This window comes from Leucoraja erinacea, chromosome 12 (genome assembly GCF_028641065.1).
Source record: "Leucoraja erinacea ecotype New England chromosome 12, Leri_hhj_1, whole genome shotgun sequence".
Taxonomy (NCBI): Eukaryota; Metazoa; Chordata; class Chondrichthyes; order Rajiformes; family Rajidae; genus Leucoraja; species Leucoraja erinaceus.
Genome location: NC_073388.1, coordinates 28,717,559 through 28,745,426, shown reverse-complemented (window position 1 = coordinate 28,745,426; position 27,868 = coordinate 28,717,559). Strand labels below are relative to the sequence as shown.

Below are 27,868 nucleotides of genomic sequence, written 5' to 3'. Positions count from 1 at the left end.
AAAGCCACTGTCGGTCGGAATGTCTGTTTTTATTCTATTGTAAATTTTAGGCCTACTTTCTGTTTTTAGACATGGTAATTTTAATTTGTTTTTAAAGCTCTATGTATTTATCGTTTTTTATTAACTACACTGAATGGAAACTGATCGAGCAACGTTTTTTCGTTTCCTCTGTGTATGCAAGTACTCAGTGAAAATGATATTAAAGAAATACTGAATAGTGAATTATCCTACACACACACACCAGGGACAATTTACATTTATACCAAGCTAATTAACCTATAAACCTGTACGCCTTTTGAGAATGTACATACTCCATACAGACAGCACCCGGAGTCAGGATTGAACACGGGTCTCCAACACTGTAAGCGCTGTATGGCAGCAACTCTACGGCTGCGCCACCATGCCAATTACAATCGCCAAATCTCCCATGTAAACAACCTGGTGGTAAATTTTAACCAGAAACCTTGTGTAATCAGCCATACAATTATGACCAGCTTCAAAAACAAATAAAATCCTGGGTAGCCGGTGGTAAATACTTTCTCGGAATCATCATGCATGATAGATCTTTCTGCACTGACCTGAATGCTCCTGCACCAATAACTGTCTATGTTCTAAACAATCTGGAATACAGTAAATGATTGTTTGGCAGTCCATTTGCCATCTTATAGTTCACTATCTCCGTCTCTATCACACTATAATTATAGCAGGTCCCATCCATTGGATATACTGTATTATCTTGTTAAAGCTCTCCAACAGCAACCCATTAAACACCAATTCCCCTCATCTTGGTCAAGGACAAGGCAATGTGCTGCATGAGAAGATGTTGCCTTGTGCTTTCTCCATGTCAAGGACTTTCCTGTTTTGGACACATTTTGCTGTTGTTAGGTAAAAAGCTAAAATTATTTATCTAACATCATCGTGTGAGTATCTTAACCTCATGGATTACATTGATTGAAGAAAAAGGCTAACATTTTCTCAATGCCTTCAGAATGATGAGCATTTGATCAGCATATATATATTGTTAAAGCCTCACATTAATTCTGGTATGAAATTGTCACATGGCTACAAACAGTGGAACTGTTAGTCTGGGAAATGTAAGTATATTATTGGTTGTTACAATCACAGGATTATCATTGGTGTAATTGTAACATCACATAGTCTTCCTTACAGTTTCTGGTAATTCAACAGTAACTGAGATATGTAATCACTACATTAATTATATCATGTGTTATAAAAACATTTACTTACCTTATACATTCACTTAAAGAAACTAAATATCTTATGAGCAGCTGCTCTGCATTCTCAAACTGCATATAAGTGAACACCTCTGTTAGAGCTAAAACATAAATTAACAATGAGAGAATTAAAATTTTCATGAACAAATATATATTACATTGAGATCGCCCACACAGATTTTGGTCAACAGTTTAGATGAATAGCTAGTCTAATTTGTTGCTTTGTACTCAGTACTTGTGAGCAATGTGAAAGTGAAATGTATTCTGTCAACGTGTAATGGATATGCAGTACCTCAAAATCAATATTATAAACACCAGTGGAATATCTTAACTCGTTTTGTTTTAAAGCATTACACATTTAGAATGGATATTTGCCTGAGCCATACTTCTGAAAAACATCCAAAAATAAACAATTGTCTATCAAAATTATGCTTTTTGAAAACGATTAAACTAACTTTAGAAATACACTATATTTAGACACAAAGACATTTTTGTCAACCTTTATAAAATAAAACTGCTACATTATGCTTGAAACATATATTCAGTGAAGACTGCAAATGTGCTGATAGCTCACTCTATATTTTACATTTTGGCAAATTTCAAATTTCAAGACACATTTGTCTCTTAAGAGAAGAAATATATTTACCCAAAAAAAGACACACGGTGCTGGAGTAACTCAGCTGTCTGGCAGCCTCTCTGGAGAACATGGACAGGTGACATTTCAGTTTGGAACTCTTCTTCGGAGGTGCTCCCTTACCTGCTGAATTACTACAAAAGTAGGTGTCTTTTTTTGTAAACCAGCATCTTCGGTTCCTTATTTCACCAACATATCTACCTGGAATGCTTGGATTTAATTATTTGGACACAATCCTCGTTAAAAATGGAGAGGAAGAGGGGAGAGGTTTGCCTCGCACTATGTTACAGGAAAGATGGTCCAAACTATTTTGTTTCCTGCTGTACAATATTTTTCATTTGAAATGTGCATAAAACTTAGCTGGAAACATTTGCAAGAACTTTAAAGAATTGCTCTTTAAACCTCTGAAATACACAAGATTTTACACAATATATCAAATAACATTTACTTAGTGAACTAATTAATAAGTCAGTGGAACAAATAACCTGATTTGTCGGTTGATAAGTACAAAGCAAATTTAAATCCTGGTAAGCTCTCTTATCTCCAAAAGTTTCAACACATGTTTAAAGATTTTATAATTACATTAAATCTTCAATTTGGGGGGATTTCCTACAATAATACAATTCTGCAGCTCATTTCTTTTATGCATAATGAATAAATTGTTCTGTTATTCATTAGCTTTATCCCAATCCACGTGTGTCTACAGTAGACTAAGTTCTTTCCCTTTCATCAATTTATATAATGCTTACAGCCAATTCTTCAATGTACTTATACACTCCGTCATAGAACTAGAGCCATATTTAATTGATTGGTTGATCCTGATCTGTCACACCAATATTTAACTTTCACCCAGTTACCATAGAATAACAGTCTGCCCAAGAAACTCAGTGAATCGAGCAGCATCTGTGCGGTGGAAAAGATTTGTTGAAGTCTCAGAAAATTACTTTTCTCCCATAGATGACACTCGACCCACTGAATTCCTCCAGCATATTGGACACATAAGGAACTGCAGATACTGGGGCATTCAGTAAAACATACAGTGCTGGAGTAATTCACTGGTTCAGGGAGCATCCGCGGAGGGCATGGACAGGTGTCGTTTCAGGTCAGGATCCTTCTTCAGTCTATCTACATCCTTCACAGATGCTGCCTAACCTGTTGAGTTACCTCAGTACTTTGTTTTCATCCAGCATATTGCTTGTTGCTCCAGATTCTGGCATCTGCATTCTCTTGCATCTCCAGAGTTCCCATGGAGCTAGGTCAGGAGGGCTGACTCACCAAACCTTTCCACCATTAGGATGCAAAACCACCCTGCCCTAAAGGAACGCACAGTCGGGAGTAAACCCATCATCAGCCGTGAATAATACAACAGCAGTGTTTGTGTGCATGCTTTTAAAAAGCAAATGGGTCTGCAGTTGTAGAATAAAACCTCAGAAAAGGAAAAGTGTTCTGAGATTACTCCAGCAGTCCCAATGATTAGTACACTTCTTTGTGCAGTTAGGCAGCCTGAACTCCATCCCCCATCCCCTCACCCACTGTCACCAACAGCCCACACCTGCATCTGTCACATTCATTTATGCAAGTACAGAAAAGTAACTGGCTAACTGAATACTCAGCAGTCATTAAACAGCGAACATCATAGAGCCAAATTGGTTTCCAAATGATTAAAGAGGATGTTGAAGTAAAAATAACTGCTTGCTAAGGTCCACAGCAGTCTTTGAGCTTATGAAAGAGAAAAGAGATTGATGGATATGTTCCGAACCTTCATCAAAATCATTGTCCCTGAGACACAAGTGTCCACTCTTCCTGATGTTTATTGACCAAAGTTACTTTATTAAACATGTACTGGGTTTGCTATAAGTAATTTAGGTTTTTTACACCACTTACTTTCTACTTCATTATGACCACAATGATAATGAGCAGGTAGACACAAAATGCTGGAGTAAATCAACGGGTCAGACAGCATCTCTGGAAAGAAGGAATGGGTGGTGTTTCAGGTCAACACCCTTCTTCAGACCCATTACTTCTCTCCAGAGATGCTGCTTGACCCCCTGAGTTACTCCAGCATTTTGTGTCTGCCTTCAAATTAAACCAGCATCAGCAGTTCTTTCCTACACATGATAATGAGCGGATTCTTCCTCAGTGAGATCTGTACTGAGGTTGATATTAACATTTTCCACTCTACATCTCCTCTTGCTCCCGCTAACGGGCAAGTGTTGGAGCCTGTATCAATGAAAGGTGACGGAAGGTACAATCGGCAACCACAAGTTTAGACATGGACTCTGTAGTACACTCCAAAGTGTCCAAGCACCAGAAACATTGGTTCACGACATTCACGTACTGAGTTAGACTACAAGGCACAGTTAGTCATTCTCCATTTCTCGTTGTCTCATGTATGGGTCTCAGATTGGAGCCAATGACCAGTCAATCAAAGATTAGCCCATGTTAGAAGTAGTCACATTTCAACCTGTTGTAAAAGCTCAAAGCCACAGATTTGACAAAATGAACAAGGTCTGGAGAGGGAGGAGGAGGAAACGGGATAGATTTGGGAGGGAAAGGAGAGCAGGTAGGGGGTGAGAGATGGGGGAGAGAGATGTGGGGGGGGGGGGGATGGGGAGGGAGGGGAGGAGGGATGGGGAGAGGGGTGGGGGGAAAGAGTGGGGAGGGAGAGTGGAGGGGAAGGGGGAGAGAAGTGGAAGAGTGGGGAGGGAGGAGGAGAGGGGTAGCGGGAGTGATGGAAGAGGGACTTCCTGACAGGAGCTACAGATCATCTGAGTCTACAAAGAAGTAAAATCCCTTGACATTTCTAAACATGCCATAACTCTCACGTGTCACCCTCAAGGTGATGTGGATACAGTGAATATATTCCCAGCATGGAAAAGGTGCCCAATATCCCGCGATTCTATTCTGCTCTCCCATGAAGAAGTGATGGCTATACAAATTTCAGGAACCCCAAGTGTCAGATCATGCTACAAAGTGTGATAATATGCATCAGCATTCCAACTTGGGAAGACCAGAGGCGAAAAGTATAATGGTCACCATCACTTTCACTCCCACCGGTGGCACGGTGGGCAACAGTATAATTGCTGCATTACAGTACTTGTAGCGCCGGAGACCTGGGTTCAATCCCAACTATGGGTGCAGTCTATACAGAGTTTGTACGTTCTCCCTGTGACTGCATGGATTGTCTCCGAGATCTTTGGTTTCCTCCCACGCACCAAAGACGGTTAATTGGCTTGGATTTGTATACTTGGTATAAGTATAAATTGTCCCGAGTGAGTGCAGGTTAGCGTTAATGTGCTGGGATCGCTGGTCGGTGTGGACGCGGTGGGCCGAAACTAAACTAAACTAAACTAAAACTAAATCAACACCATAGTTCTTTCTCTTCTTTGTGGTAAAACTGTGGAAAAACAGCCCCAAAAAAGCATTGGTAATTAGGCCTTCCTGCTAAGGATATTTTCTCTCTAGCTATTTCTTCCTGCTTTCTAGGCTTTCCTCTGATTCTCATCAAAACTGCCTTCACGTTCAGCAACAGGATTAAAACTAACTAGACCAAGTGCAGACCCGTTGGGTCTGTTTCCTCAACGGCATTTGCAGGGGGGGGGGTGAGAAGAGGGGAGGGAGGAGGAGGAAACGGGATAGATTTGGGAGGGAAAGGAGAGCAGGTAGGAGGTGAGAGATGGGGAGAGAGATGTGGGGGGGGGGGATGGGGAGGGAGGGGAGGAGGGAGGGATGGGGAGGGGGGGGGGGGGGGGAAAGAGTGGGGAGGGAGAGTGGAGGGGAAGGGGGGGAGAGAAGTGGAAAGAGTGGGGAGGGAGGAGGAGAGGGGTAGCGGGAGTGATGGAAGAGGGACAGAGGGATAGGGGGTGGGTGAGAGAGGGAAGGGGGTGGGGGAGTAGAGAGGAAAGGGGGGGGGGGGGAGAGAGGGATGGGAGAGGGGTGAGGAGAGAGTGGGAGAGAAGTGAAAGTGGGGAGGGAGGGAGGGGTAGAGGGGTAACGGGAGTGGTAGAAGAGGGATGGGGAAGTGGTGGAAGAGGGACAGAGGGGTAGGGGAAGGGGTGGGGGAGAGAGGGGAAGGGAGGGGGAAGAGAGAGGGGTGGGGGTGGGAGAGGCGTGGGGTAAGGGGATAGAAGTGGAAGAGTGGGGAGGGAGGGGTAGGGGGAGTGGTGGACGAGGGACAGAGGGGTAGGGTGGAGGGGCTAGAGAGGGAAGGGGGGGTGGTAGAGAGGGAAGGGGGGTGGGGGAGAGAGGGATGGGTGGGAGAGGGGGAGGGGTGAGGAGAGGGAAACATAGAAACATAGAAATTAAGTGCAGGAGTAGGCCATTCGGCCCTTCGAGGCTGCACAACCATTCAATATGATCATGGCTGATCATTCAACTCAGTAACCTGTACCTGCCTTCTCTCCATACCCCCTGATCCCTTTAGCCACAAGGGCCACATCTAACTCCCTCTTAAATATAGCCAATGAACTGTCCTCAACTACCTTCTGTGCCAGTGAATTCCAGAGATTCACCACTCTCTGTGTGAAAAATGTTTTTCTCATCTCGGTCATAAAAAATTTACCCCTTATCCTTAAACTGTGACCCCTTGTTCTGGACTTCCCCAACATCTGGAACAATCTTCCTGCATCTAGCCTGTCCAACCCCTTAAGAATTTTGTAAGTTTCTATAAGATACCCCCTCAATCTTCTAAAATCTAGCGAGTACAAGCCGAATCTATCCAGTCTTTCTTCATATGAAAGTCCTGATATCCCAGGAATCAGTCTGGTGAACCTTCTCTGTACTCCCTCTATGGCAACAATGTCTTTGAGCATTGGGCATTGTGACATCACACGATGGAACGTTCACCAGGGGCTGGGGCTCCTGCAAAGGCATATGTAAATGAATCCATTCCGATTGGACATCTGTGAGCATCGGGCATTTGTGACATCACACGATGGAACGTTCACCAGGGGCTGGGGCTGGGGCTGCTTCTATGGGTGAGAAGCCAGTTTATTTTTGAAATATTGGAGGGGGGGGGGAAAGGATTTGATTAAAAACGTGTACTTAAACACGACAAAATGTAATGAGGAGCAGATACTTAGAAAGAAAAGTGAAATCTCTACCGAAATCGAAAAGATGTCGGCGATTCTGCATCTGGTTTCGGAGTTGCAGTGAATCAAAGGAAGAAATGCAGCCGGAAGCCGTACATGTAAATGGATCCATTCTGATTGGACATCTGCGAGCATTGGGCATTGTGATTGGACATCTGCGTGGAAGAAACTTGCCCCACACATCTCCATGAAACGTTTCCCCCTTGCACCTTATAGCTATGCCCTGTGGTGTTGGACATTTCCAAATGTCAAACATTTCCTAATGTTTAAAGGTCTAACTACAGTCATGTCTAAAGTTTCCTGAAGTATTTCTGAAAATACCAAACAGCACTACTTCTCCCAATGATTCACCAAGAAATCTGGTGCAAAAGACTGGGTCTTCTCTCTGCTTGTTTAATGCATCATGTTAGCTGTTTTGTGAAGTCATCATTTGTGAAGCCATCCCGTGGGTGGCACGACTCACGTCGCAGCGGCCTCTGCAGTCTGTCTGTTTTTTTGTTCTTTTTTTGTCCCGTTTTAATGTAGTTTTTATTTTTTTGATGGGGTATGTGTATGTGTGTGTGTGTGTGTGGGGGGCGGGGGGTGGGGGGGGGAAACTTTTAAAATCTTTCCCCTGCACGGAGAACCCGACCTTTCCCTGTCGGGTCTCCGTTGTCGTTGGTGCCTAGCACCGTGGAGCGGCCTCCAGCAGGAACTGGGGCTCCAGTCACGGAGCTGCGGAGCTACTCACCATCGTGGAGCTGGCCGAGTCCGGAGCGGGTGGAGCGGTGGTGGCGCGCTGCTGCGACCCGACCCCGGGGATTCGGAGGCTCCAACCGCAGGTCTGGTAGACAGCAACACCGGGAGCCCGCGGGTCCCTGCTGGGGGACCGCTTTTCGGGGCTTCCGCAACGGCGACTTCACCCGCCCGAGTAGCGGGGTCGAGGATGACCTGGAGCGGGCGTGGCTTCAACGGCTGCAGGACTTAGCTAGCGCCCGCCCGGGGCTCCAACAACAAGACCCGGAGCGTGGCCTTGCACCACCCGGCGCGGCGTTAATGGCCGCGGGACAATTGTTGTCGCCCGCCGGGGGCTCTGACTTTGACTCTGACATCGGGGGGAGAGGGAAGTGCAGGGGAGAGATAGGTTTTTTTGCCTTCCATCACAGCGAGGTGGAGATGCGCTGTGATGGATGTCTGTGTAAATTGTGTTGTGTCTTGGGTCTTTTTTTTCTTGTATGTATGACTGCAGAAACAACATTTCACTTGAGCCTCTATGAGGTTCAAGTGACAAATAAATTGTATTGTATTGTATTGTATTTAACAGCAGTGGCATCAACAGCAGTAGCATCAAATCAGCACTATCGTTGTTAGGATTACAATCTGCCTATTCTTTAGTACTTCAATGGGCATAAGCACGGCATATGCTACCATCATTTTTAGTTGGCAGAGGAAGAATAGGAAAAAAAAAGAATTAGAAACAACAGTCCAGCCAAAAAGATACCAAAAAGTCCAGACAACAGCCATTATGGAGCTTAATTCCATTGGTACAGTTTGGGTTGCACGTGATTAAAACATATACGGTTGCACATTTTCCATAATTGCCGAATTGCAAGTGCATTATTGCTAATTAAATATGCATATGGAGCAGACAGATTGTACTAGACATTATCAGGGGATATGGAAACGCACACACACCAACCTCCGTCCCACCCTATCCTCAGCATCCATTTCCTGTCGTGCTCTATTAAGATTGCTGAAGTGTAAAGTACTCGTGAGAATTCTGCAGCACAACCTTTGCTTTTCTGGTCTGGCAAAATCAAAGAATAAATCTCACGGTCCAATGAATGGAATCAGCTAGAAATTAAATAATATTTTCTGGTGAAAGTATCTCCCTTAAGCCATGTTTTTCTGGAGCGCATTGGCTGATACTTTCAAGACTGAAACTTTTAATTAATTTTTTATATCTATTGTAATTTGGTATTTAAAGCACATCTCTCTAAAGCTCGTCAAGGAATTGTGTAATCTCTGGGGATGTAAATTCAAAATACAGCACGAACTGCGTAAAAGCCTTGGAGTTGACAAATACTCCCTGGATTGCTGCTTATATTTTATCCTGCTCATCCTTTAAAAAAAAACAAAGGGCTCAAACCAGCCCAAAGTGTCAGAACGTTACATGCCTACACTGACTGACAAGGCCAAGTTCGTTCCAAGTGCCACTCCTGAGGAATGTTGTATCTGCATTAATGCAGACATTAGCAGCTTAGGAATTCCAGTCACAGAGGCATGACAGTACTGAAGTCTTGATCTCAGCACTACAGCTTTCCCTAGTAGTCTGCAAGTGTGTGCTACAGATCAAAGAAGACAGGCAAATGGCATATCAGGGTGGCATTTATCTTACAAATGATAATGAAATCATCCTTGAAAGTAACACCCAAAGGGATGTACCTTTATCCAGGGATTTACATTGCAGCATTCGCCCTTCAGAACAGCTTTTACAGTTTTGACCAGATTTGCAGCATCAGGGAGGAATCCATCTGATTTAGCCTGAACAGTTTTTTAATTTTTTCAAGACCTCAGCAGCATTTCTGTACCACAAGACAATTATGTGATAAGCCAGTAGAAATTATACTGTTCCTGTACAATAGGCAAATGTTTTTTTTTGCTTTTGACTGATTACAGTTCACCTCTTTCTATGCGCTAACAAAAAATACTCTCAGATATTAGTATCCAGTTACATCCATTTCCATACATCTAAAAATTCCAATCTTCCTGTTTATTAGCGAGACGTTCATAGACTTTGTACCAGCCCCAGGGCTCTAAATTAGCAGTTGCCCGGGTGCCATTGACCACCCAAACTGCCGCCGGACAACTTAAACGCCAAGACATTTTGCCAAGTTTGGCACTGCAGATACTGGTTTATAACAAAGATAGACACAAAAAAACTGGTCCATACCCCCTGATCTCTCCATACCCCCTGATCCCTTTAGCCACAAGAGCCACAACTAACTCCCTCTTAAATATAGCCAATGAACTGGCCTCAACTACATTCTGTGGCAGAGAATTCCAGAGATTCACCACTCTCTGTGTAAAAAATGTTTTTCTTATCTCAGTCCTAAACAATTTCCCCTTTATCCTTAAACTGTGACCCCTTGTTCTGGACTTCCCCCAACATCGGGAACAGAGTTGAGATACTGTATTATAATTTTGCTACATGTCATTGTGGTATATATCATGTCTTGATTGGTGAATATGTTTAGTTTGTGGCTTTATTTGAAGCAGAAGTAATATGTGAATGCTTCATTGAGCATAATTCCGACTGGTAACTACGCACTTCGTCCGAGCACATTATCGCACGCGTCATGTAAACCGTCTTAAATAACCACCTGAACTGTCATTTGGCAACCCAAAAAGCTGCCAAGGTTGCCCAGCTGGCAACAGGGGAAAAGAGTTAAGTGAGAGCCCTGCAGCATTTTAGCTCACACAACTCCGAGTACAATCTGAACCTAACTAATGTTTTTCTATCTCTTTCAGTCTCAGTAAAAAGTAGTCTCACAACACGCAGGTCAGTATGGTAATGGGCAGTAAAGTCGACACACCCACCGTAACTTGATATGGAATACAACTACAGTTAACAGTTAGCTAACAGTAATCTCTCAACTTTGATATTGTTTTTTGAAAAGGTATCAGTGCAGGGGTTATGGAAGATAGTAGGAATGGACATTGGTATTAAAAAGAAAAGGAATCCATTGATCAAGCTATATTATAATCAGAGGCTGCAGCTTTTACATCAAACGTAAAAGTATTAAACTTTGTGAAATCAATATAATAGTCTCTGCAGCTGAAGTGCCAGGTCTGTTGATAAATTAAATTGAACTGAGGTACTTAATTTTGTTCATTTAATGTCTAAATGCCATAAAAAATGTTATTTATCCACATTATCAAACATGCAATATAATTTTATTGATAAGTAGACAGCGCTTATCCTCAAAATCTCTGCTCAGCATTAACCTATTCACCTTTAGAAAAATGACACCAAAATCTGCAACTTAATCCATAATTTGTACCGGGAAATACAACATTTTCTTTCTACAATCTTTCCCAGGATACAATATAAGCGGTGTATTCTGGTAAAGAGGTACATGTGAACCAATGACATTTTTCTCCAGAGTATCTGCAGAGAGAGTCATAGATATATAAGGATACAGTACAGAAACAGGCCCTTTAGGACACCAAGTCTACAGCGACCATTAACCTGTCATTTACACTTATCCTACATTAGTTCCACTTTCTTATTCTCCCTACAATCTGATCGACTCTGCCAGATTCTAACACTCTCCTACACACATGGGAACATCTATAGTGAGTAATTAACCTACCTACCAGCCAATCTTTGGGATACGGTAGGGAAAAATCAAAACACCTGGAGTAAACCCACGCAAATTACAGACCGAATTCAGGATTGAATCCCGAGGTCAGGATTGAATCCCAATCTCTGGTGTTGTGAGTCTGCAACTTATTGACTGTCCCTTTGAGCCACCTCAGGACAGAGATCAGAGAATTGTCTTCTAGAGGCTAATGAATGTTTGAAATTTTCTATTCAGCAGTGTACCCAGACGCCGAGTATATTTACAGCAGAGATAAATATTACGTTTTTAGGTATTAAGGGAGTGAAGGGATCTTGGGTTTGTGCAGGAAAAAGGCTCTAAGGTAAAAGATCAGCCAAGATGTCATTGGCTGGCAGAGCAGATATGAGGGGCTAAATAGCTACTCTTACCTCCTTTTTTGAAGTTCTTACATTTTGGGCTATGGATGTTTGGGAGAACCACGAGGGAAATATAACACTGTTGTATCTTAGCTGACTATTTTAAATGGAAACAATGGACACATATCCCAATGTTTTATTCCCCAGTTTGTTAATTTTCAATTTAACGATCATGAACATGTTTACCAAAATGTAAACACCACGGCCTAACTGAGAATGGTAATTTCTATTATAAGCACTGTTTTACTCTACTCCAATAAAAGTCATGACATTTAAAATAACATTTGTAGATATTTAGTTACAAAACTGTCAAATTGATGGTTTGTCAGTTCATCCAAGCTTGGCTGTCACAGATAAAACTTAAATTTTCCACTTAGCTCATTCTTCAATGGCTACTTTTTTTTTGTTATCAGGAAATACCAAAACAGTCTACATATGTGTTTTTCTTTAACTAGCTTCACTGTCCTGCATTCTGAATTTACAATTAGTGAATCAAAATAATTTATTTTCATTCATGTGCACTTGGAAAGATATGCTGGTGAATGGATTGATCAAATATGATTAGATAATAAATAACACAAATCTACAAAATCATGAATGATTCCTTGCACTAGTTACTTGATTTCAACTGGGGCAGTAAGAGGATAAACAAGTAGTAATCCATTGTTTTTACTGAGTGAAGACAAAATAATGAGATTTAATATTCCTATATTCTTTGTTGAATATAGGGTCAGGTATCGAAGGGATCTATCGCAGTCGCTCCCTTAAAAAAGGCTGCCAACATCATCAAGGACCCACACTATCCTGGCCACACACGCATCTTTCCACTGCCATCAAGTAGAAGGTACAGGAGCCTGAAATCTGGTACATCCAGATTCAGGAACAGCTTCTTCTCCACAGCCTTCAGGCCATTAAACAAATTCTGAACTATAACAGCCTATTGCACTTTATCTGTTTATTTATGTGTATATATATATGGTCTATGCTATATAGACACACTGAACTGTTCTGTATTTATGCTTACAATAATCTGTTGTGCTGCAGCAAGCAAGAATTTCAATGTCCTATCTGGGACACATGACAATAAACTCACTTGACTTGACTTGAGGTTTGCTTGCTACGTCCCAGGTACTGAAAGGCCTCACTATTCGAATTTGCAAATGCAAAATAGTCACTTGGAAGCACAGAAGAACTAACACTAACACCCACAATATTTTTTTTTGAAATAGGATATGATAAAAGAAATAGTAAGGTAAGAAAATTCCACCAATGTTATTAATAGATTATAAAATTCCTCTGGGAACTCACTCTAGTGGTATAATCAGAAGACAATGGAATAACTCATCCAGTATTGTGCCTGTCCTTGGTCAATATGCAATTTCAACAGGCACAGCAGGAGTGGCAATCCTAGTCAATGATTCTCTCACCAGATCAGGAGCTGTTTGTTACTGCTGGTGCCGTACTGACTGGGACCAAGTGTATCAGTCACTATTGGATTTGAAGCCAGGAACCGCCCATTGTGTATATCTCCACGTTTGATATGTTAAGTTTAGCTTATATATATTTAAATTAAGAAGCCCAACACAGTTTATAATTATTTTAGAATCTGCTTTAATGTCGTCTGTGCAATGATCAAGGCATTTATTTCAAAGGGTGTTTGCACCTGTACCATGTGTGGTGTCTTTCCATTTACATTGTTATCTTTATTAAAAGCTGAAAACACAAATCAGCTGTATTACTCACAAACATAAAAAATATTATGCTTTGTCCTATATGAAGTATCACACAGACACTAGTGATCTGGATGCAGCCCCATGTTACCGGGGGGATGTACTTAGAAAACCGACAGAATTGAGCTTTCTACAGTATGGACGTGACAAAAACTGGCAACATTTGTCATTTATTTTTGTTTAGTTCACTTTTTTTCCCTCACATAAATGCCGAAAGACCGAATTTGTAGTGATTTGTGAATTTCCGTTACAAAAAATCCCATGATGTGGGAATACACTGTAATTACGATCAACACAAGGTTCAGTTTCATATAAATGAGTGATCTAAGCTGTTTATTTCATTCATATATTTGCAGTGAACAATTTACAGTAACCATTACAATCTCGTTGAATTTGATGGTCAGCGCTTTTGGGTTTAGTCTGAGAAAATGTAGTTGAAAACTTTCTAACCCTATATGGTATTGACTGAGATGATTTATGGTTTGGGTTAATTGCATTATATGAAAATGTAGAAAATATTACTTTCCAAAACAAACACACATTCACACAGCATTTCTATTTAATGCATTCCATGCAAAATTTACTGTCCTAAATACAACCAAGACTTGGATAGCAGTTTGAATGAAGACCTGACATTCATGTCTAATTGTGTAGGAAAGAACTGCAGATGCTGGTTTAAGTCAAAGTCTAATTGCCTGTCTTACATTCTGCTGTACATTACAGAACATTACATCACATTTAGTCAACTTTAAAGAGAAACATCATTGCACGTTGCATGCAGTGACATTTTTTTCTAAAAAGCCACAATAAACTAAGGGGCTATCATGAAGTTCCTCTAAATCCACACTGGCATGAAACCTATCCCTGGAGCAATATATTTTCATGCTGGTTTGAGATTGGCACCCACAATTTTCCAGCTTTAGGCTGCCAAGCTTGTTCTGCAGCTCATTCCATTGCCAGGTTCATCTAAAGGGAATTAGCGAGCCTAGTTTTACACATTGCTCCCAGCAAAAACCTACCCAGCCTGTCAGTTTCCTCATCTCAAACATTAACCTAAATTGCACGTGCTACCCAAAGTCAAAAGACTCTACTGCTGGTAACACGAGCAGGCAAACACTTAATATTGCTGTGTTTCATTTTGCTGCCCAGTTTCAATAGGAGTGTTAGACAATCTGCCACAAAACTCATTATCTACTTTAAGCAACAGAGAAATGTGTTCCAAATGCATACAGTTTTCATCTCTTGGAATATTTATTTTTAGGTCTGTTCGAAGTAAGCTTTCAAGATTTTTAGTAGAGGTTTTCCCCGTAGGAAATTCTTGTTAACTCCTTCCCATCATTTTACATATTCCACACCAGATACAACAACTCCGGGCTAAATTGATAAAGGCAGTGCGTGAGGGAAGAATTACTTTGGCAGGAATTAAACAAATTCCTTTTTATAGAAGGATCAAGGTTAAGCTTTGGGTCAGGGCAGTTTTCAGGTCAGAACTGATTGGCTGGAGGAACACTGCAATGAATTGTCTGTGTTGATAAGGGTAATATCGCCAGGATGCCAACTGCTGATCCCTATCCAGTGACCTGCCAAGTTTAGTTTAATTTAGTCTCTAGATACAGTGTGGAAACAGGCCCTTCGGCTCACCAAGTCCACGTCGACCATCGATCATCTGTTCGCACTACATCTATATTATCTCACTTTCTCATCTAATCCCTACACACCAGGGCCAATTTACAGAGGGCCTATTAACCTACAAACGCACACGTCTCTGGGATGTGGGAGGAAACCGGAGCGCCTGGAGGAAATGCACATGGTCACAGGGAGAACGTGCGATCTCCATGCAGATAACACCCATGGGGTACATTGAACCAGAGCCGATGACGTTGTGAGGCAGCAGCTCTACCAAATGTGCCACTGATAAATGCATTGATTTAATTAGGGTAAAAATAGGATTAGGTTAACCAGTCACATAACCTGTGCCACACCCAATAACACTTAAGGGCCTGTCCCACTTGGGCGACACCCCACCCCTCATCCTCTCGCCTTGCTTCAAAATGGGTGGTGGGAATTTATACTCAGTTGCCGGAGCAGGTGGGTGGTACTGGTACATTGACAACATTGCCTGTACCCAGTTAAAAAGCCCGCTGCCTCTGGGGGTTTGGAGAGACCATTGGAAGAGAGATCTGCCTCTGGGACAACTCGTGGCCAACAGTTTAGATCCCATGCAGAACATTGGGGATTCGAGTCCAACCCCTGGGGCCCCTGTGTCACATTTAGTTCAGAGATACAGTGCCCTTCAGCCCACCGAGTCCGCACAGACCAGCAATCCCCCGCACATTATCCCACACACGCTAGGAACAATCTATACATACCTATCAACCTAGAGTTCGCGTTAGGGTTTCCTCCCGCACTCCAAAGGCGCACAGGTTTGTATAAATTGTCCCTAGCGTGTGTGGGATAGTGTGCGGGGATCGCTGGTCGCAGGCTGGGTCCACAAATGGGGGGCCTCGGGGAAAGTGGGTGGAGGGGGGTTGGAGAATTGGAGAAGGGAGGGGAGGGGGAGATGGGGATGTGAGCGGAGGGGGGGGGGGGGGGGAAGTGGAGAAGGGGGAGAAGAGTGGAGCGGGGAGAAGGGAGGAGGAGGGGGGGAAGGGAAGAAGGGTAGGAGGGGTGGAGAAGGAGGGATGGGGCAGGAGGGGGGGGGGGGGGGGGAAGAGGGGGGTGGAGGGTAGAGGGGAATTCAGTCTACTCACTGAATCCATCCCTGTGAAAAGTTAGAGACGGTAATTGGATCTGGAAGCGGACCAATACATCTGTAAATAAAACTGAATGACTCGGACATCTTTTCATTTGCATAATTGATTTTATTGTATTAATTTAAATATATTAACGTTTAAAATCCATGCATTGAAGGAAGAATATTTTACAGCCCATCTGTGGTCCCTAACCCAAACCCTAGCCCCAGCCCTAACCGGGCTTCACTCGCAGCACAGCATACGTCAGTGTGTATGTCGTACAACTTGACTGTTTTACGGGCGTTAAAAAAAACAAAACATTTTTTTTTTATTTTAAAAGATTTTTTAAATCGCAAAATCGCACAGGCCGCTGGTGTCAGGGGAATCACAAGCGTATGAATCAGACGAATAAAAATCTTTGAGATAAAATTGCTTGTTTTCTGTCTAAATCACTTTATCTGACTGTTTTCCGGATGCCATAACTGAACCTATGCTGTAGATTTTATAATACTGTAGATGAAAGCTGAATTAGACTGGAGGAATATGGATTTGTAGTATATTGTGACAATGAGAACTGCTTTTATATTCGGCTGCATTGTACCGCCAATACAAATGCCCCAACAATTAGCAATCACAATTTGTTGGATTCACTGCAGCAGCACTAGGAATACCATACTTTCTTTGGGATAAATAAGACATGGTCTTAATGAAACTGGTCAAATTACTTGTGTGTCGTCAGTATTTCTACAGATTATACTTTTTAGTGCAGCTGCTTACTATTTTTAAATTTAGTGTGTGAGTGGTGCATGATTACTGGCATATTTCAAACAAGCCACTAAATTAAGGTAATTTTAGATCCTACAATTCTATTCAAAATTAGGTAGTAACATTCTCACATTTCCTCTTTAATATCTAACCAATCATCAAAAAGGGATAGGTTACTCATTTACATATTTATTGTCTGTGTTGAATATTGTTTCCATCATGACAATTAACAGATCGTCAACTAAGTGCAAATCCCTCCCCCCGCTCCCCCTCCAAAATCTGGAGATGCTGAAATCTACATCTAAAAGCCCTTTTTTGAGTGTCATGAGGTCATAAGGAATAGGAGTCAAATTAGGCCATCTAGCCCATCAAGTCTACTCCACCATTCAATCATGGCTGATCTATTTCTCCCTCTAAACCCCATCCTCCTGCCTTCTCCCCATAATATGGGACACCCATATCTAAGTGTGAAATGCTTTGTCATAGCATGAGATTTTGAAAGGTGTAAAATACCTGGGGTTATAAAAAAGCAGGAATTTCAATTTATAATCATTAATTGCTTTGTGCTTTGTTGTTCCATTAGAAATAAAAATGTATTCGATTCTTTGTGCAAATTAACACCCAAGTATGATATTCAGGCACGTGGAAGCGAATGCTGTGCTGTTGTGGACCCTACCAACTACCTCCCTCGCATCCGACCTGACATTCCAATTTATTGTGGTTGCTAATTTATAATAGTACTCATCACATCTCTTCACGGCTGCTGTCTTCTTCAATAGCATGGGTTCTCTCCCTGATTACTACACAATAACAGCGACTTCTACCATGAGCATACAAACTCAAAATTAAACATAATTAGGCAGTATAACACATCCACAAAAAGGCCAACCAGCTGGCTCAAACATTAAATAAATATACTGATAAAATGCTATATATGGGAGCAAAGTAATTTTTCTCAAATTAAGTAAAATTAATCAGCACACTTTCCCTACTTCCCATTTTATTTTCAGTCCCTTGCAATTATTCAGTCAAGTGACAGAAAAAGAAAGACTTGCATCAATATAACACCTTAATGTTTCTTTAGTATGTCTCAAAGCTCTGCATGACCAATAAATTACTTCTGAAGTGCTGTCATTATTTTAATGGAGGTATGTTCAAATGAAGCCAGTTAATTCTTCAACCAGGGAAAATCTTCAGTATCTCAAAACAAATTATCTGTCACTAGACATGGAAAATAATAAGTCATGGCAGCAAATAACAGCTCGGCCTGTGGGGGGTGGAGGGAGGTATGGTACGTTTTTATGAATCTGCACATTTGCAGGTTATTCATTAAGTATAACTACAAGGAGGACAAATGGAAAACAGATGCTGCTCTTAGAAGGCATCTTGTCATCTAAAAATAGCAGAAAGTAATGCTTGATTTGGTTTCATCAGAATGCTCTTCAACCGTTCTGCTTGTGTAGCGACACCCATTCTGAATGGAAAAAGATGACTCTTGTGACTTAATAGTTGATATATTGATTGAAATGTAGTAGGCATGCTCGTAATAAATTTAATTATGATTTGTGATGTTTAAGATAGATCTGGTTTTCCCAGTAATAAAGTTAATTAAGATGCTTTAGTAATGGTGTATCCCTGGTTGTTTTGTACTCTGGCACATTATCCAAGCAATGATAATCTGTACACAACTTTTATACTCATACTGGGAAGCCCATCCTACAGGTGCAGGGTGCAACTGTGTGGATCAGCTTTGATACTTAAACAAAGCAACATCAATACTCAAGTTTAAACGGCACTACCATGAATCCATTGTATAAAAACATGATTCTCCAGGTTTCTGGGACCTGGGCTAATGTATATCATAGAATGTGATTGAAGAGATCTTGACTGCTGTAGTCAGTTGCATTTGTTTAGCAGATAACAATTTTTAAAGTTGTTCATTGCATTAGAAATTGTGCAAAAGATCCCATCCATAGGCAAGACAAATTCCATGTTGAACATTTGCTTTATACTGAGATAACTGGGTACACTATGCATTTATTTCATCCCAGGTAAGGAAGAGAAAAAAGTTGTACTTTCTATTCAATATCCAGAAATTACATCTTGAAAAATGCTTGGATATTATCAATGATCACAGCATTTGGACGGGTCATCTTGCCTGGACACATGGAGCCCTTTCATGCAAGACTGCCCATGAACACTGAGCTTAGGGTAAAGTACCGAAGAGTGCTAAAATGGTTCTTCAGCAAATGCAAGATGCAACAGCATAAATTGGCCCTGTGCATATGGGCGCAAATTGTTAAATCATCATTTACCCTAAAAATAAAAAACACAATTTTTGAGAATAGCTGGATTACTCTCATATCTTAATAAAGAAAAGAAAATATGAGCTGCTGTTAATGGCTCACTAAGTTTAACCTGCAGCTCATTCCATAGAGAGTTAAAGTTTAATCCGAATTAACAACAAGCTAATTGTAGTTCGTTTGGGCATTGGCTCTCAACTTCTCAAAATTAAACGGGGCAATATTATCCCTAGGAAAGTGGCATTTGGAAACTTCTGATGAAAGGAACACACACACGGTGCAATTAATGGAACAGGCTCGAAAATGTTATACATATTCATCCATCTCATCACATTAAGGCCAAATGCCCTGGCAAGATGAGGTAAAATTTCAATTGTTACATGCCTGTGTCTGGTGAGAGTACCCCCGTATGCCCAAAGTGTAAATGAATGCAAGCACATTGATGCATTCCAATGTCAGCTGCTCACTGTCAAGGGTCACACGTCAACTCTTTGCACATGGAAATTTTATTCCTTGCTCGGAGTGGTTCAATTATTGACATAGATAACTGTAAAATGCAAGTTGATTTAAAGAACTAAACGGAACAAACCTTAGACTCGAAAGACCAAAAATTCTGCTCATGTGTTAGTGTAATGCAAAAAAAGTTTAATGAAGAAATGAGTTTTGCACATTAAACATATGTATACAAAATGAAATACACAGGCCATACCAAAAATACAGATTATGTATAAATATCAAGATGAATTTTAATTTAAATGAAAAATGGTACGTCTATCACTAAGATAGAGATGGAGCTGCTTTACACCGCATTGCACTTTGTATAAGTGAATTGAACTATTGCTTTTAATAAGTACAACTGCAAGTAGCTTACTTGAAATTGAAAAATTAACGAACACAAGTGTGCAAATTGTTGCACGTTTTACAAACTTTTGCATGTGTGCAGTCAAACCTTATTATTACAAACTCAAACTATAGTCAAGTACTATTTTGACTATCTCGTTCTGCATCAATTTGGGCCTTAAGTGAATTTTCCACAATGACTTGGGTTAAAACAAAGTGTACAGTTAAAGGATCAATTTATCATCTATTTTTGTGCTCTTTACTGGTGAATCATATGATATTCCAAGCACCATACACAAATTGTTGCCTTCAAGCACCTTGTCAAGTTCCCATGATACTCAAGGGCTGAGAGTATTATGGTCAAGTTTGATCACCCAAGTAAGGGGAATGGATTCACATTTTATTACAGCAAATTACTGAATTTGTTTTAGTTTAGTGATACGAATTTAGAGATTTATGAATTCATAGTAGAGGTGTAAAAGATCGACTGTTAGAGCAATGCAACCCCTTTTCCAGAACACAGACTTTGGGATTAGAGTCTGTGCTGCAGCAACAGATCATACTCTGATCTTACTGGTGCAATAAATTACCACGGGCATAAAATGCATAGGCTGGGATTTATCTCTTTGAAATAAAGATGAGTTTGTAATAATGAAGTTCCACTGCAATCAATTCAATATCAAGACACTATGATGTACATTGAGAAATAACATTAACCCACAGTGAACAGCTTATTTCAAAATAAACAAGCACTGCCTCGCATATTTAGGTTTAACACCGACTGGTTTACCCCCTTCGGTCACTTGCATGGCATTATAAGTTGCAGCAAATGGAAGTCACTCACTCATTCTGTGCCACCTATGCTGCTAAACACTGATACTTCAAATGAGAGACATGTTGTACTTATTCTATAATCATATTATAAAGCCATAACATTTCTGTGAACAAAATTAAATGACCCGAGCAGAATCTGCCAGCTCTGAAAAGAACATTTCTTGCAAAACCTCTACACCTTTCAGCTCCATTTGATTTATTGTATGCTTTGTGCTTATTTGATTTACAGTTGCAGGTAAAACATCTGTACTACCACAGATCTGTGTGGAATATCATAGAAAGAAATAATACAGAGCTTGGAAATGGCATCCTGGATTTAACCATGGATGTTATTAAGAATCATAAAACAAGCCTGTTCTGTTACTCCCACATGATTCTTCGATCATTGTAATGATTCAAAAGAAGAAAAAAAAATGTTTACTTGAGATGTAATGAAAGTCTAAATATTAACTCTTAACATATTGTAACAATAAGACACAAAAATAGAAGTGAACTGAACACTTTGGTTCTTCAAACTGGGCAACAGCAACAGATGGATCTTATCCACCTGGCCAACAGCATCCACAATAACGCAACCATTGTTACCTTGGATTACAAGGGACATATGTCTCATGTTAAATCATATATCCTTAATTACAGGATAGCCTATGTGTCATGTCAATAACTGAGTTGGGGGAACAAGGCATGGTATTTTTTTTAAATTTCATAATATATTCATATTATGTTTTACTTTAAAGTGCACAAGTCTATGTTTTGAGAGTTCTCTCCTAAATAGCAAAAAAAATAGCATGGGGCCTCCATGCAAGGATGACCTGCAGAAAATATCTAAGAAGTAATCAGCTCTGCCTTCAGCACCACCAGTCACCCTGCCACCAAATAACTTTATAAACACAGCATTCCCTTGGTAAGTGTGAGAAGCTTAAACTATGTAGCAAAAATAATTTGCAAAATGATTGGCTTTAAAGTCAGTGTGGACAACTGTGTGCATGCTGTAAAACAAACACACAGGTGTGGGGAGGCAGGCTGGTGCAGCAGTTCCATTGCAAGTTCCCTGTGAAACCAGGTTGTAGCCGTGCTTACTGTGCAGCCAATCTCCTAGAAAACCACAATCTAATCTTTCAAGCTGGTAGAACTAACTACTGACTCCTAGTGGCTTAATAAATTGGTCCAACCTCTTTGGGTGAACATTTTGCAAAGATTCCAGAGAAGGAAGGCAAATTAGTAGTTTAAAATTCACGTGGATGGAAGAGCCACAGACTAATTGTTGACTTCAAATTAAGTGTTTATTAGTACCAAGAGACAAACATATTGATGGATGAATAGGCTCCAAATGAGTATCTAATTCCTGGAGCAGAATTCTTCTTCAAATCAAGACCAATGTTGCTCATAAATTACCCATTTTAGCAGCCCATCACTGCAAATTAAACAGGTTTGTGATTGGATATAATTTGTGTTGGCCAAAAAACAAAAGCTATTCACAGGGAAATACTTCAGACAAATAGTACATGCAATTGTCCTCCAAACAGTTGAATAATTAATTGAGTCATATATAGCTGGGAGCTTTTTGGCTCCTGCTATGATTCCCTTTGCTTCCCATTGTTAAACTGGTCTCAAAGGAATTCAGGATAGGAAAGAATAATGAAGATTTAGAGAGCCACATTAAACATACAATGTTCAATAGTACACATTGTTCTGCTACTGTTTCATCTGAAACATTTGCATATTATTTTGAGTAATTTTGTCACCATGAAAGGTTTTCAGATACATCCTCCCCAGTACATCTGTCCATCAGAAAGCTTTGAAAGCACCGTGCCACCTTTGCTCTCTCCACCCTGGTACTTCAACACTTTTTGGTGCAGGTACAATTTTCAATCTTACTAGCCACTCCCCAGTTTGTAATTACTCTTGTTCTTCCTTTCCTCACAAATTGTATGCATTTTGGAATGGCACAGGATGAATGAAAATGCATTCCCAGAAAGGATCCAGAGGCCTGGCTCCATAAACTCAGTGTCAATTTCTTAAGACATCAACAATACATAATATTGCCTGCTGACCATGTGATTTGTCGTGCATGTTCAACACTTTTTTTTTCAAAATGGACAATTTAAGTCGCCAGGCTCTCACATGCAAGCAGGGTGACAGTGACATTAAAAATATCAAAACTCAAATAATCATGCTTTTGCAATTCTGACATTCCAAGGTTTGAGCAGTTAAGATCTTCCATTTACTTATTCTAATGAACAGTCGAGACGCTGCTCTTTTGCCCTCCTCTCTGCAGATCTCCGTATTAGAAATTACAGAACATTCCTTACAGAAGCATATTCATTTAACAGAAAGGCAATGGTCAAGTCACAGCAGTTTTATTACAATTTTGTTTTAATATATTACTGTCTTTGTTCTTCGGTATAATGGGGTACTGTTTTGCTGTGTAATGTGTGGTCTGTTCCTCCCTTCCTCACTGCTGGTGCCAACGTCTCTGAACAGAAACCAAATGATCGATTTTGTACAGCCTCACATTGCACCTGCACTACGCATCTCAGGATTCCTGTGCTTGCTACTTCACAGCTACGCGCAGTGCCCTTCTCTTCATAACTGCTGCAGCTTTCTGTACACCCAAGGAAGTACTACAGTGCCACCTAGAGACCATATTGTCAAAACACAACTTAGCGTCACCACCAGCTAAATGCCACTTCATTCTAATTTCTCTCTCCGAATCACAAGCTGTTTACATTTCAATGCCTCAGCCATGCATGGCAATTCAGGCTTTTAATCTTCAAGACAAGATCTTTCTGTGAGGGCCAGTTAGAATCTCTGCATTACCTGTCTGGTGTGGATTGGCCCTGCAGTCTTGAAGCCACCCTGACAACTGCACTCTGAAACGCTGTAAGGGTCAGAACTGCTCGAAGAACACTTGGACAGGGAGTCGCAGCCAACCACAAACGTGTTATCCATCGGTAACTCTTGGATGACGTGGTGTTTCTTCACTGGCACTGGAGTCTCAGGTTTGATTTGAAAGGAGGGCTGGGGCGAGGCCGACTTATAGTGTTTTCCAAGATCTGGACTATCAGGTTTGAAAGTGGTAGGTGTTGTGGCCCAGTTATACTTCCCCATAGTCTGATCCTCCAATTCCACCGGAAGATCTAAGGTACCATTGATGTGCTCATGGGCTGGGTCATCTGGTTTGGACTCCTCAATTGTAACAAAATTCAGAAGGAGGTTCTTTGGAGACCTCTTCTTCTTTCGCTTCTTTTTCTTAGTCTGCCTGTTTTCCTGATTGGGTGAAACCCACTCCCCACTCTGTTTCCCCTTTTGCACAGCTTTGTGTCTTGGCGTGTGGCGGCATCGAACCAAAGCAGTAACAAAAATAACAAGAATGACGGTCATGGTCCCAGCTATGATGGCGATAACAATCTTAATGTAATCATTGGTCTGAGGGGTCATCTGACTGCCCCCAACATTCTTATCCAAAGGTGTCTCCATGCTCTTTCGCACCAGGTCTTGGACAAATGTAAAATTATTGACGGTTTCATTCACAAACAGATGCACAAGTGCCATGGCATGCAAGGATTCTGGCTGCCCCAAATCAATAACTTTCACTACCAGCCTGTACAAACCATGGTCTGCTGTTGTCACTTTTTCTTGCAAAGTAATATTGCCAGTCATTGGATCGATGGCAAAGAGCCCTCTGGAATTCCCACTGACTATACTGTAGCGAAGTTCTGCATTCATCCCTGTATCATTGTCTATAGCAAAAACTTTGCCCACTACAGAGCCAGGATTAGCAGAAGTCGATACCAGTTCATACGAAAAGTTAGAGGGTGGATATACAAACACAGGGCTGTTATCATTTACATCAACAACATTTATGGTCACTCTGGCCACTGAAGTTCGTTGAGGCCTACCTCCATCAGCAGCTTTGACTTGAAATGTGTAAGAACTTTGCTGCTCCCTATCAAATGTAATATTGGGTTTGATAACCCCACTGGTAGGATCAATTATAAAGTAGCCTTTATCATTCAGGATGGAAAGACTAACAGCTGCATTACCTCCTGCGTCTGCATCGGTAACTGTGATAAGTCCAACTGTTCCATACATAGGCAGGTTTTCAGGCACATAGAAATTGTATTCACTGTGTGTGAAGGAAGGACTGTTGTCATTTTGATCTAACACAGTCACAATCACAGTAGCATTGCTCTGTATAGAGGGCCTGCCTCCGTCCCTGGCCAGCACCGTAAACACATAGCGGTCCTGCTTCTCCCTGTCTAATCTTCTCATAGCTGACAGGATGCCAGTTCGCCGATCCACACTGAAGATGGATGGGGCATTGGGACCCAGGAGGTAAGTGATCTCTGCATTCTTCCCACTGTCCGCATCAGTGGCACTGATTTTTGTTAACTGTGTACCGGGGGTGTTATTTTCAGGGATTGACAGCCCAATTACCGGCTGATTAAAAACAGGAGCGTTATCATTCTCGTCCTTCAGTTTAATCACCACAGTGGCTGATTGATTTAACGGTGGCTTGCCGGCATCAGATGCCACTATCTTAATAGTGTATTCTCTTGTGCTCTCATAGTCCAGCAGGGCTGCAGTTTCTAATAAGAACTGGTTATCAAATACAGGCTTCAAACGAAATGGGACATCGTGGTCAGTGAAGCAGGTTAATTTCCCATTTAAATCCGAGTCTTGGTCTGTGACTGTGATCAGTGCGACTTTTGTATTGAGTGGTGCATTTTCTGACAGCAAGACCGTACCGTTGACAGGGTTAATAATGTACCTGGTATCGATGGTTGGCACGTTATCATTAACGTCCGTGATGTTAATAGTAACCACTGCCCTGGATGGGGTTGAGCTGCCATCACTGGCCAGGACAGTCAGCTTGTGAACTGGGAACTCTTCCCTGTCCAGGGGCTGCCTTACTGTGATCAGGCCCGTGGCACTGTCAATGGTGAAAAGCCTCCTGGCCAAAACAGACACCTGGTTGCTGAAGAAGAAGCGGACAACAGCGTTGGGGCCAAGGTCAGCATCAGTGGCGTGGAGCTGGATCACAGAGGTGCCCACAGGAGCATTCTCAGGGATGTGGACATCAATTTCACTCTCCTTAAAAACTGGGCGATTGTCATTAACATCAGTCACGGTGATCTGTAGGATGGCCGTGCTCGACCTTGGTGGAACCCCACCGTCTTCCACTTTGATCTTCATCACGTAGGTGTCCTTTTGCTCTCTGTCCAAGTTCTGCTGGACGATCAACTGGGGCCACTTGTCGCCCTCGGGAGTTTCGATGATGTCCAGCCCGAAGACATTTTGCCCCTTCAGCAGCTCGTAATGTTGAATGCCGTTGATTCCCACGTCGGGGTCCACGGCGGAAGGGATGGAGTAGCGCGAATTGACCACGGTGTTCTCGGGGATGGAGATGTTGATCACGGTGGAAGGGAAAAGGGGAGCGTTGTCGTTGATGTCCTCGATCAGGAACCGCATCTTGACCAGCTTGAAGACCTCGTTGGGCAGCACCGCCACCTCCACCTCGTAGAAGCAGCGGGTTTCGCTGTAGATGTTGGCGCAGAGTTTCTCCCGGTCGATGCGGTGCGAGGTGGTGAAGAGCTCGCCCGTGCTGTCCTCCACCCGGATCAGCGGCGTGTCTCCCGTCTTGTACACCAGCTTGAAGACGAGCGGCAGGTTGGCGTCGCTGAGGTTCAGGTCCCGCACCAAGTTGCCGATCAGCACGTTCTCGGGCAGCTCCTCCCGCACCGTGTAGTCCTTCTCCTGCCCCAGCCCCGGGGCTACGAACACGACCAGCAACGCCGCCGCCGCCAGGTACAACTCCATGCCCGGGTCCAGCATCTCTCCCTTGTCCCCCCCAGGCCGTCAACTTCTGGAACAGTCGGTTAACGGAATTGATTTTTTTTTTTAAAGAATCGGGGAGGGGGGCGAGAGCAGAGAGAGAAAAAAAAACTAATTAAAAGCTGTTTGTAATTATACATGACAAGTTCAACACTGCAGCCTGAAATCTACAATAATCACTAATGCCACGCACTGCAATCAGAAGCAACAAATTGAAGATAACCCATTCGCAGCCCTGCAAAATTTTACAGCTTCGTTTTAAAAAACAGGGTCTATTTCAATAGTTTAAACGTCGATGCGCTCAGAGAAAAGAGCTGCACATTCAATGCACATCTATTTGCATTGATTGCACGGCAGTTCACTGCAAATAGCGTCCCGCTCACTTTTAATGGAAAAAAACAAGCTATTTTTTTTTATTTTTCCCCCTTCACCTTTGATTTCTCTTTGCAAACGTTCTGCTTTCAGAGGCAGTTGGCGGTGCGTATGGCGCTGTGCCTTGCAGAGTGTAGGAACATGCTCCAGATGAAGTTGGCAGCAAGTCGCTTTGCTCCTTCAGCTCTCTCTCTCTCTCCTGACTTGGAGCTACACGAACTCAGCTCCTGCGTTGCAGCCTGCCTGATCTCCCGTTTCTCCGCTCCGCTGCAACTTGATAGCAGCGCAGCGGCTGAGCGACGTCCGCAACGTCCAGTCGGCAGCTCGCATCCCCGCCGCATCCCCGCCCCTACCCCGCCTCCACTCCGCTGCGCCCTCCAATCCCGCCGGCTGCGGGCGGCTCTCCGCCAGCTAACAACCAACCGACAACCCTGTCTCCTTGATGCCAGCCAAAGGCAGGGCTTGTCTCCGCCAGCCAGCCCAAAAGATTGCTCCGAAGAAAAGGAGCACGCTAAAGACATTTAAACCCAGCAGATTAGTCGCAGATAGAGGAGAATTTAAGTGCAAACGTCCCTGTCACGATGTCATTCTTGATCAACAGATTATAATTCATTCCGGGTTCTCACCTCTCCAACGCCCCCCCTCCCTCGCTCACCTATTCACGCTTCTTTTATTTTCTGCAATGTCCTCAGACTCCTGTTCAGTGACCGAAATGATCTGCTCCATTCCTCTCTGGCGTTTTCTTCTCGCTGTT

At 42.1% G+C, this 27,868-nt stretch overlaps 1 protein-coding gene across 1 annotated transcript in view; it reads right to left on the bottom strand.

Moving 5' to 3' along the window:
* The window catches only part of pcdh11 (protocadherin 11), a 750,264-nt gene extending 722,902 nt beyond the window's left edge, over positions 1-27,362 (bottom strand). Inside the window, exons 1-2 of the mRNA XM_055643891.1 lie at positions 27,174-27,362; positions 23,725-26,773 (exon numbers count right to left, since the gene is read on the bottom strand). Of these exons, the coding sequence (XP_055499866.1) occupies positions 23,725-26,742 (3,018 nt within the window). The 5' untranslated portion in view covers positions 26,743-26,773; positions 27,174-27,362. The remainder of the gene's footprint in view (positions 1-23,724; positions 26,774-27,173) is intronic.
* Between the last annotated feature and the right edge of the window lie 506 nt (positions 27,363-27,868).